This window comes from Marmota flaviventris, chromosome 3 (assembly GCF_047511675.1).
Source record: "Marmota flaviventris isolate mMarFla1 chromosome 3, mMarFla1.hap1, whole genome shotgun sequence".
Lineage (NCBI taxonomy): Eukaryota > Metazoa > Chordata > Mammalia > Rodentia > Sciuridae > Marmota > Marmota flaviventris.
The window spans coordinates 60323642-60335208 of NC_092500.1; the positions used below are offsets into that span (position 1 = coordinate 60323642).

At 35.2% G+C, this 11567-nt stretch overlaps 1 protein-coding gene across 1 annotated transcript; it reads right to left on the reverse strand.

Moving 5' to 3' along the window:
- Positions 1–1560: 1560 nt before the first annotated feature.
- Positions 1561–2490, reverse strand: LOC114088619 (olfactory receptor 6C4). Its single transcript, XM_027930324.2, has one exon. It carries the CDS (start codon positions 2488–2490, stop codon positions 1561–1563), a length of 930 nt encoding a protein of 309 aa, XP_027786125.2.
- Between the last annotated feature and the right edge of the window lie 9077 nt (positions 2491–11567).

Below are 11567 nucleotides of genomic sequence, written 5' to 3' on the forward strand. Positions count from 1 at the left end.
GGAATATACTGAAAGTCAAATTAATTACTAATTTCTAGCAATAAAGGAACCCAGATATTCAAAATAGCAGAGGCTTTCCATAAAAGACTTTTTATTCAGAAATACAACATAGACTCCAATACTTTCTGTGGGTCTGACAATTTGTTCTCATGATCAATATAATCCAACTTTTCCTTAAATGCTTGAGAAGCAATATGCTGCTCATGTTAAAACAGATAAAGTATGTCAATATACTGGATTATGTTCCACTTTTTGTACTCAAAACTGTAAACAACATCCCACAGTGTGTTAGGATAGCATCAAAGTACACAGACATGCTCAGATTAGAAAAAGTCCTTCCATTGAAATCAAGGTCCTACCAACACCTGTTAAAATTTAAGTTGTTATCTTGAATCCATGTGTCCACTTCTTTTGGTAGGGGAGTCTATTCCCAGCTGTTTTTCAAGACTCATAATTTGGAACATTCTAGATAGAAAACTGTATTCATATCTTACATTCTTTTCACTTTACAAAATAGTTATCCATGGTGGTTTGTGTTAGCAACAAAAACAGTATATTTGAGGGAAAGTTAAAGGAATGAAGCAGATCATAGAATTTGTCTTTTCTAATATCTAATTAATATAAACAAAAAGATTAAAATAAAATCATAATAGGATAAAGGGAGGCTGGATTTGATTAGTGTATACTGTTTGCATGTAATTGAAATATAACACTGAACTCCATTAATGTTTCCAACTAATACATACAAATAAAAAGATCACCAGGAACTATGAAAGAGAGAGGAAGCAGATCTGCTATTAACTTAAAAAGGTGTCATCTAAGAAATTAAACAATAGATTCTGTCAAGGAGAGGCACAAACAGAAAGGCTCCCAACCTTCCTCTAGGAGCCTCTTTTAACCCTAACCTCTAGAAGGGACACATGTAAGGTGACAATATCTAAAAAATTTTCTTCTAATTTGAATGATGTGGACCACATGTATATTCTTTCCTTTCATTTTCCGCTTATAAAAGGATGAAGGTTGCAATGGCTACAATTGAAACCTAAATGATAAAGGGAGAGAACTGGAATTACACTTTAATGGAAGCACAGTCTCTGGGGCTGAGGAAAAAGGCCAATGCCTCACCCCTTGAAAAAATTCTGATGGCCACATGGTGTTTTTTAAGACTCCTCTTGACTCATAAAACTCAACTAACTCCAGTTTGCAATTATACACTTTACAATCTGGCCTTCTTTGTCACTCCAAACTCTTCTCCCAAAAAAGCAGTGTTTTGCTTCTTAAATTTGAAGTCATTTCTGGAAGGAAGAGTTAATTCTTCCCAACTGTTCTTTTGCTGGATTCATTAATCCTTTTCTAGTAACACTTACTATGTCATGTTTTTGTAAATTTATCCAAAAATTTACAGTTTACACACCTTACCTCTGGACTGTAGATTCCTTGAACATTAGAACATGTGATTTCTGTATTTTTATTTTCAGGGGCCAGTTAAGCCTTTGATATTTGGTAGACTCTCAAAATATTTCTATGAAGTGGAAATACATTTTTTCTTCTTTTTTTTCCTTAAAACTTTATAATCTTTTTGACAGTGTCCTTGAAGTCTTGCTTTACTTGTTGATTTCTTAGAGTATAGATAAAGGGATTCAACACGGGGGTGACTGAAGTAATGAGCACAGCTATTCCTTTGTTGAAAGCACCTCTTTCTTTTATAGAGGGATTAATGTACATAAACATGCAGCTGCCATAAGACAGGGAGATGACAATAATGTGGGAAGAGCAAGTGGAAAAGGCCTTTGTCCTTTGCTGGGCAGAAGGGATCTTCAGCATGGTCCTGATGATGTATGTGTAAGAAACTGTCACCAGAACCAAAGTAATCACTAGAGTCACCACAGCCACAAGCATAACTATCCTTTCCAAGAGGCTTGTGTCTGAGCAGGCCAGCTCCAGGAGGGGTCCATAGTCACAGAAATAGTGATCCAGAACATTGGAGGCACAGAAATCTACCTGACTCATCAAGATGACTGGCAGTAAGATAGCGAGGAATCCCCCCAGCCAGGAGCAGAGCACAAGCTGTGTGCAGACTCTGCTGCTCATAATGGTCAGGTAATGCAGGGGTTTGCAGATGGCCACATAGCGATCATAGGACATGGAAGCCAGGAGGTAAAACTCTGTTGCCCCAAGAAATATAGCAAAAAAATACTGAGTGATGCAGCCTGCAAAGCTGATGGCCTTATTTCCTGTTGTCATGCTGGTCAGAAATCTGGGAATAAAAATGGATGTGAAGGAAATTTCTAAGAAGGAGAAATTCCGGAGGAAGAAATACATGGGGGTTTGGAGCTGAGAATTCAGTAAGGTGAGGATGATTATAGTTAGATTTCCTAGGACACTGAGCATGTAGGTGATAAACAGAAAGATGAACATCACCACCTGAAGTTCAGGTTGACTTGTGAGGCCCAGTAGAATAAATTCAGTCAGCATGGTCCTGTTTTTCATAGTTGACCTCCAGCAGATCTAAAAGGGGAAAAGTGAGAAAGATGAAAACTGCAGAATTCCCCAGTAGAAGAGATAAGGCTTATTTTAAGAACAGAATGAGGTCACACATTGCTCTTCATCCTATCGGCCCAAATTAGTGTTCCTTGGATTACATTTGGCTCCATGGAAGCCCCATATCTTTTATATAAGTGACCTTATTCCTAAAGTCTTTGTAATTTCTCAAATTTATATATTCCCAGGCACTTAACAAAAGATATAATAGAATAATTACCCAACAATTTTTTTCAAATGAATGTTTTTGGAACTATTCTTTCCTCTCAAAGTGCTTATGAAACCTCCACATTTAAAGCACTTTCCTCTGACTCTATTAATAATCTTTCTTACTTCTCACTCTTGGTAGAAATATTTCCACCTGATGCTGTTTTCTGTTTCTTTGATTTCTCTGAAATTTTTTGCTTCAGTGGATATCTGCTGTAGATCCCCATCTCATCACTGTCCAAATATCTGACTTCCTTGTTTCAGGAACAAGTAAGACTTCCCCCCACATGGGCAATGCTGAATAACTTCTGATTTTATACTGTGAGACTTTCTCCTGCCTGATAAAGCTTAGGCATCAATAAATCATACTAATTAGCATTTTATTATAAGTCTCTTACCATCAGTGCCTCCAGGACCTTGATTTGAAATACACTCTTGAGAATTGAGTTATTGAGCAATGCACAGACGGCATCACAGAATGGATTTTGCACTGTTTTAAAGTGTCCTCAGTGGCACCAGAGGGTGACAGTTCATCATGCCCAAACTGCCATCTATTCTTAGAATATGGAGATCAGGAAGAGAGGTCCCGACATAATTCTTATTTTTTTAAACAATAAGAGTTTTTTTAATAGATAAATTCATATTTCCAGGGAAGGAAACTTTGTCTAGATCTTCTTTATGCATTTTTAGATTTTTCTGATGAAGAAGCAAAGACAAGGTTAAGTGGTCCCTCCAATTCTCATGCATAATGTTAGAAAAATCATATCAAAATTATTCTCATCAATCTCTATATTTTCTCATATAGATTTTAGAGGTAACTGATGATGTTAAACATTGAACTGGGTCTCTAACAATCCTCCTTTGCCTCTTTGACAAGTACTGCCTTTTATTCCAGATTTTTTACAATTGATTGCTTTCATGACCCACATTAACAGAATTATAACATTAGTGACTTTAAAAGTACAAGATGCTCATACATTAGACAATCTAAATGTGTGTAGGGTGCTGTTTACCTTGTCATTCCTAAGAGGTCAGACAAAGATAAAGTGTGCCTGTCGCGACCCCTCGCCGGCAAGGGAAAACACGACACAGGATTCTTCTTTCAGCAGTTTATTCAGGCCTTGATTCAAGTATCATCTTCTAGCGACCCCCCGCCGAGCGCCCAAGCACAGCCTAATAAAGCCTCCCGCATACCAATCCCAAGCTGCCACGTGGATCTTTCTCATAGGGTGGTAAGGGATTGCGCGCCAATTCTCCATAAAAGGAGTTGTTTATCACAGGCCACAGTGGAAGCCGGCGTCATCTTCTAATGGCGGCCACGGTCTATAGGAACGGCTCACCACATGTGCCATGTGAATCTCTGAGTAATCTTAAGTCTGACATGCTTCCTATTGGCTTTCACATACAACCTTAGATTGCCTTCCACATTCTGTCCTTGGAAGTATCCAAAGTTGTGGGCCTTAACTAGAAAAGAATATTATCTTCTATTCCAAGAGTACATGCCAGAATCAAATGATAATTCCTGGCACAGTCCTTCGTACATATAATAGAAAACAAAAGCAAGGTGCTGGGTTAAATCCTAAGCACTTAAAAAAAAAAAAAAAAAAAAAACCAAACAAAAACCCAATACTTTCCCCCAGCAGTTATAGAATTGGAAGACTTTGAGAGAATCAGAATTTCTTATATTTCTGTCCTAAGAAATTTTATGTGTAAGAAGGCAGGCAAAAGGCTCTTTTGCAGTTTCCATGTTACCAAGAGTGACAGAGGTTTTATCTGTTCTCTTTAGAGCAGACGCATGGGGATCAATTTCCTGTAGAAGCTAAAGATGCCCTGTGGACTCAAATTCAAAATGTGATAATGAACCTCAGTTGTTGACAATTTTGAGAACAAATTGTAAACATATGGCTGAGAAGAGAGGCTCCAGAGACCATGATATAAGGATTCTACAAGTGAATATGACTTAGCCACGAGGTTTGTGGATAAGTTGAGAGCCATGGAGTGAGACTCCTGGGGATGGGTATGCCTGGCCTTGATAATGTTCCTGTTGTTTATCTTTTAACAAGCCAGGTGTCCAGAGCTCAAACCTGATATAAGTGAATGGTATTTTATAAGGGATTTCCAAAACCTCAATGTCATAGAATTATTGCAACTGGAAAACAGTTTGCTGTTACAATTGGATACAGGCACGTCTTAACCACATCCAACCTTTCTAGGAAGACATGTCTCCTATTACACTGACTATGTCCTTATGTGAGGAAATTCCAAGGATATACTAGCATGGCATATATAAACTCATGTCATAGAACTTTTCTATTGAGGTTGAGTAATTGCTTCCCATAAAATTGAAGGCCTCGACCATGTCAGAAAAATTACTAGTCAGCCCAAGGATGAGCCAAGGGCCCCACACTGTTTACGTACATCTCAGAGGCAATCCATTCCTCATTTACAGATTTTATTTACATTCTTTATGCTGTTAACCACCAATAATTCCCCTAAGGGTGGGCCATCCAACAGAAAAAGGTGCTAGAGTGTGTCTAAATTCTCATACAACAGGAATTCCCATTAGTGCCACCCAGAGCCTTCTTCAGTCTAGAGGCTTTAATGTCCTCTTCTCATTGTTTGTGGGATCTCTGTATCTGCCATGATGACCATAGTCATTCATGGACTTCAGCTGCAAGAAACTATACACCATTAGGTTGGCAACTATTGAGTGCATATTGGGTCCATCTGAAGATAAAACTCACAGTCAGGAACTATGTAGGATACAGACAATCTGTGAAAGCTTGGATATTTTGAATGAAGTATTGTGAAGTTTCATGTCTTATATTTAGGGCCTTTAGCTACTGATTTGATATATTTTTATTTATTTTTTAATTGATGGAAAACCTAGGTATCATTGTGTACAACATGCACCATGTTTTGAAATATAGATAGGCTGTGAAATGGTTAAATATAGCTAACCAGTGAATGTATTACCTCACATAATTATAATTTTTGTGGTGAGTGCACAATTTCTACTGTTTCTTATTTTAAGACTACAATATATTGTCATTAACTACAGTTATTCTGTTGTCCAAATTATCTCCTGAACTTATTCCGTCTACCTAAAATTTTGTGTTCTTCGACTAGTTACTCTGCAATCCACTCCAAGCCCCAATGAGTCCCAGGTACGCACATGTGAGTGATATAATGACTTTTCTATTTCTGCATTGTCTTTATATCACCACATAATGTCTTTCAAGTTCATATATATTGTTGCAAATGAGAGAATTTTATTGTTTATTCATCACATTTTTTCTTCTTAAAATACAAATTCAAGTTTCTTTTTTATTTATTCTTTTTAGATATACATGAAAGTATAGTTTATTTTGACATAGTATAAATTTGTAGAGTAAATCTTATTCTAACTAGAATCCCAGTCTTGCGGTTGCACATGATGTGGAAATACACTGTAATGTATTCATGTATAAAGACAGGAAATTTTTGTCCGAATTATTCTACTATCTTTCTAGTCCCATCCCCACTCCCTTCCTTTCATTCCCCTTTTGTCTAATCCAATGAACTTCTATTTGTCCCTCCTGACCCTTGTTGTGAGTTAGCATCCACATATCAGAGAGAACATTTGGCTTTTTTTTTTTTTTTGGATTTACTTATTTCACTTAGCATAACAGTCATCAGTTCCATCCATTTACTGGCAAATGCCATGATTTCATTTTTCTTTATGGCTGAGTAATATTTCATTGTGCAAATGTACCACATTTTCTTTATCCATTCATCTATTGAAGGATACCTAGATTGGGTTCATAGCTTGGCTATTGTAAATTGAGGTGCTGTAAACATTGTATACATCAGATTTTCTTTACCCATTAATCCACTGCAGTATACTCATACTGAGTCCATATCTTGACTATTGTGAATAATGCTGCAGTAAACATGTGAGTGAAACTCTCTTCAGCATATTGATTTCACTTGCTTTGGGTATAGTCCCAGTTGTAGGATTGCTGGATTATATGGTAAATGTCTTTTAAAATTTTTTGTGTGGAATTGTTTTCTTGTTTTCCATAGTGGTTGTACTACCCATATTCCCATCAACAGTGTATAAGCGTTCATTTTATTATTGAGGTATTTGCATTGGATATTAATCCCTTATCAATGTGAACATACTTTCCTCCAATCTGTGGGTTGTTTCTAAACCCCAGTGATTGCTTACTTTGCTGTACAGAAGCTTTTAGTTTAATGTAATCCCATCAGTCTAATTTTTCTTTTATTATCTGTGCTCCTGAGGTCAGATTTAAAAAAACCCATCACCTATACCAGCATTATGGGGCTTTCCCATCTATGTTTTCTTCTAGCAGTTTCATAGTTTTGGGTCTTACATTTACAAGTGGTGGAGGAGGGGATTGTGGGTGAGAGGATATAGCTTAGAATTGAGGATTTCAGTTTTGTTCCTCTCTTTACCCTTTTTTTTCCCTCTGAATGTGGTTGAGGCTACTTGAAAATCTACCCTTTAATCTCCTCTAGTGGGTCCATCTAGGTTAGTTGCAGGAGGTCATAGAAATGAGTGTGGGCCCTGGAATAAGATAGGTAAACCCTAGGTAAACCATTTAGTGGCATGAAACTGTGAGTGATTCAGTAATGGTCTGCACTTCCTGGTTCAGGGAATGCAAATACTTTCTTTTCAATGAGAATAATAAGTATATGCTCATTGTGGATTATTACCAATATTAAAAAACTAATTCTTTTAGGTTCTTAGTATTACGACCACAAGTCTATCTATGTGGTGAATTACATTTATTGATTTCCATATGTTGATCCAACCTTGCATCCCTGGAACGAAATCCACTTGATTATGGTGCACCACCTTTTTAATTTATTTTTGTGTGTGGTTTGCCAATATTTTATTATAAATTTTTGCATCTGTGTTCATCAAGGATATCGGTGTGATGTTTTCTACTCTTGATGTGTCTTTGTATAGTTTTGGTATCAGGGCAATGCTGGTTTCATAGAATGAATTTGGCACTGTTCCTGCTTTTATACTTAATAAAACAATTTGAGGAAGATTAGTATTAATTTTTCTCTAAAGGTCTGGTAGAACTTGCCTAATAACCTGTCCAGTCCAGGTCTTTGCTTCATTGAAAGGTTTCTTGATGGCTGCTTCTATTTTATGAGTTGATATTGGACTGTGTAAGTTTTCTATATCCTCCTACTTCAATTTGGTTAGGTCATATGTCTCTAGGAAAATGTTGATATCTTATGATTTTCTAATTTATCAGAGTATAAATTTTCAAAATAATTCCTCAGGATCCTCTGGATTTTTATTAATGTCTATATGATATTTCCTTTTTCACATTGAAATTTGTTAATCTGAGTGATCTCTTTCCTTTGGTTAGTTTATTAATCTTGTTTATCCTTTCAAAAAGCCAAGTATTTGTTCTGTTGATCTTTTGTATTGTTTTTTATTCTCAAATGCATTGAGTTATCTCTGATTTTAATTATTTCCTGTCTTCTACTGATTTTGGTGTTGGTTTGTTCTTCTTTTTCTAGGGTCTTGAAGTGTAATGTTAGATTACTTATTTGGTATCTTTCTATTCTTTTGATGTATGAACTCAGTGCTCTAAACTTTTCTCTTAGAACTGTCTTCATACTGCCTCAGAGATTTTGATATGTTGTCTCACTGTTCTCATTTACTTCTGAGAATTTTAAAATTCCTCCCCTGATTTCTTTTGCAGTCAATTCATCATTCAAAAGTGTGTTATTTAGTCTCCAGATTTGTTTCTGTCTTTTTTATCTTACTGTTTATTTCTAATTTAATTGCATTATGATCTGATAGAATATAAGATATTATCTCTGATTTTTTTGTGTTTGCTAAGATTTGTTTGTGACCTAAAATATGGTCTATTTTGGAAAATATTCCATGTGCTGTTGAGAAGAATGTGAATTCAGTTTTTAATGGATGAAATTTTACATATATGGATGAAATATTACATATTATTAATCATATTGTTATTTCTGTAGAATTTTAATTTAAGTCTTGATGATCTATCTAGTGGTGAGAGCAGTATGTTAAAGTAACCTGGTATTATTGTGTTGTAGTCTATTTGATTTTTATTATTGAAAAGAGTTTGTTTGACATATAGAGATGCACCATTGTTTGGACACAAATACTTAGAATCATTATATCTTCTTGTTGTATGATTTCTTTAAGCAATATAAAAGGACCTTGTCCCTTCTGATTAATTTGGTTTGAAATTCACTGAGTTTGATGTGAGAATAGCTAGCTTTGCTTATTTCCTAGTACCATTCTTTTTTAAAAAATCTTTTTCTGGGGCTTGGGCTGTAGCTTAGTGGTAAAGCGCTTGCCTAGCACAGGTGAGGCACTAGGTTCGATCCCCAGTACCACATAAAACATAAAAATAAATAAAATAAAGTTATAATTTTTTCCTATTCATTCACCTTCAGTCTGTGGATATCTTTGCCTGTGAGGTGAGTTTCATGCAAAGAGGATATTGTTGAGTGTTTATTTATTTTTGATATTAGTGATTGAACCAAGGAGTGCTTAACCACTCAGCCACATTCCCAGCCCTTTGTATTTTTTATTTTGAAATGGGTCTCACTAAGTTGATGAGGCTGGCCTGCATCTTGCTAGCCTCCTGACTCAGCTTTCTGAGTCACTGGTATTATAAGCATGCACCACCACAGCCAGCTTGGGTCTTGTTTTAAATCCAGTGTTCCAACCTATGTCTTTTTACCGAAGAGTTTAGATCATTTACACTCCATATTATACAGAGTAGCTATTTATTTAATTTCATTTTGATGTATTTCTAATATTTAAATCAGACTTGAATTCAATGCTATAAATTTTCCTCTTAGAAACCTTCATACTGTCCTTTAATTGACTGCACTCTTTAATTGACTATTCTTCTACTGTAATTCATTCCTATGCCGTTTTTCATTTTTATTTTTCGTTTCTTCTTCATGAAGTCCTTCACTGAGTACATTTTGTAGTGTAGACTTTCTGGTTATGAATTCTTTTAGCTTCTGATTTCATGGAAGGTTTTTTTTCCACATCAATTCTGAAACTTAATTTTGCTGGGTATAGTAATCTTTGTTGGAATTCATTTTCTTTCAGAGCTTGTTATATATTATTCCAAGCCCTTCTGGCTTTTAGGGTCTGAGTTGAGAAATCAGTTGAAATTCATTTAAGTTTAGCTCTAAATGCAACCAGCCATTTTTCTCTTGCAGATTTAAAAATTCTATCCTTAATTTGTATGTTAGGTATTTTTATTATAATGTGTCTTGGAGTGGATTTACTGTGTTTTGTATATTTGAAATCCTACATGCCTCTTTTATTTGAATTTCCATCTCATCCTTAAGTTTGGAAAGTTTTTCTGTTATTATTTCATTGACAAGTTTGTGCATCCCTTTAGCTTGTATTTCAGAGCCTTCATATACCCCAAGATTTCTTAAATTTCGCTTTTTGATGTTATCTCAGATTTGTTGAATATTCTGCTCATGGTCTCTTAAAATGTTTCCTGTATGGTCTACTTTATATTCAGTATTCTTTATTTTGTCTTCAAGGTCTGAAAATTTATCTTCAAAGTGGTCTAATCTATCACTAATGCTTTCCATTGAATTTTTAATTTGGTTTATTGAGTCTTTCAGTTTCAGGATTTCCATTTGGTTCTTTCTCAAAATTGCTATCTCTTTATTGAAGTGAGTTTTCACTTCCTTTATTTTCTCTATTTTCACTCCTTAGATCTTCTTTAAGTATGATGAACATTTCAACTGTGAAGAAATTCTTTTGCTGACATTTTCTCCACTGTAGTGTTGATGTAGTGAGTTTCGAAGCATTGCGATCTGTTTGGGGTGGGTTATTTATTTATTTATTTTTTGCTTTTCTTTTTCATATTGTTTGTATGTTTAATCATATACTTGGAAATTATCACTTCTTCTTTTAACATGAGACTACTTTGTGAGCTTCTTTCTCTTATGAACCCTGAGTTGGACTGATATTCAGATATCAATCCTTTAACTCAATGTGTGACTTCGGTTGATCACAGTTTTACACCAGTTTGATAGAAATCACTGAACCCTATTTATTACAATTAATTCAGAACTAAGCCTCACACCATTCAACCTTATGGAAAAACAACAACAACAACAACAATCTTATTGAATCTGTTCTTCATAATTCCTAAAATCTGGTATAAACTTGTAGTAAAATTCTGGACTAGGTTGAAAAATTAATTATTAAAATAGTAAAATTTCTATAATATTAAATGATGGCTAAAAGGGGGTAAGAAGAAAGATTTGGCTAAAAGGGGGTAAGAAGAAAGATTTGATAAAAAGAGGGAAAGTGAGGAGAAAGAAAGGAAAGATAGAAAAGATTAATACACACAAGATATAAAGACAGAAATGGATGGTGAGTATTTGAAATTGTATCAGATAATGTAAGAGGACAAATGGGGAGTAAGAGGAGAAAGTATAAAATAGAGCTAGGGAAACAATGATAGAAAGATTGATTTCAATGACTGTTTTAAACTATTAAAAGATATAAATTCAAATGAATTGAAGATACGATGTTGGCTATTAGGGCAACAACTATCAATCAAGTTAAAGAGTGATAATATGATCAAAGTTGTCATTAGAATTATTTAGCAAAACTTGCCAAGGAGAAGAAAATTATTTTTGTATACTGGTTTGGATTGCATCGGGGTTTGGTCATTAAGTAGATGTCCATCATTCTTTGACTGTGGATCGCTCCAGAGTTGCTGGGTCTCAGGAGCCACTTCCCTAGTTGCTGTAGGCTTCCCACCATC

Coding starts and splice junctions, on each gene's coding strand:
- LOC114088619 (XM_027930324.2), bottom strand. CDS start 2,490: ATGAAAAACAGGACCATGCTGACTGAATTTATTCTACTGGGCCTCACA.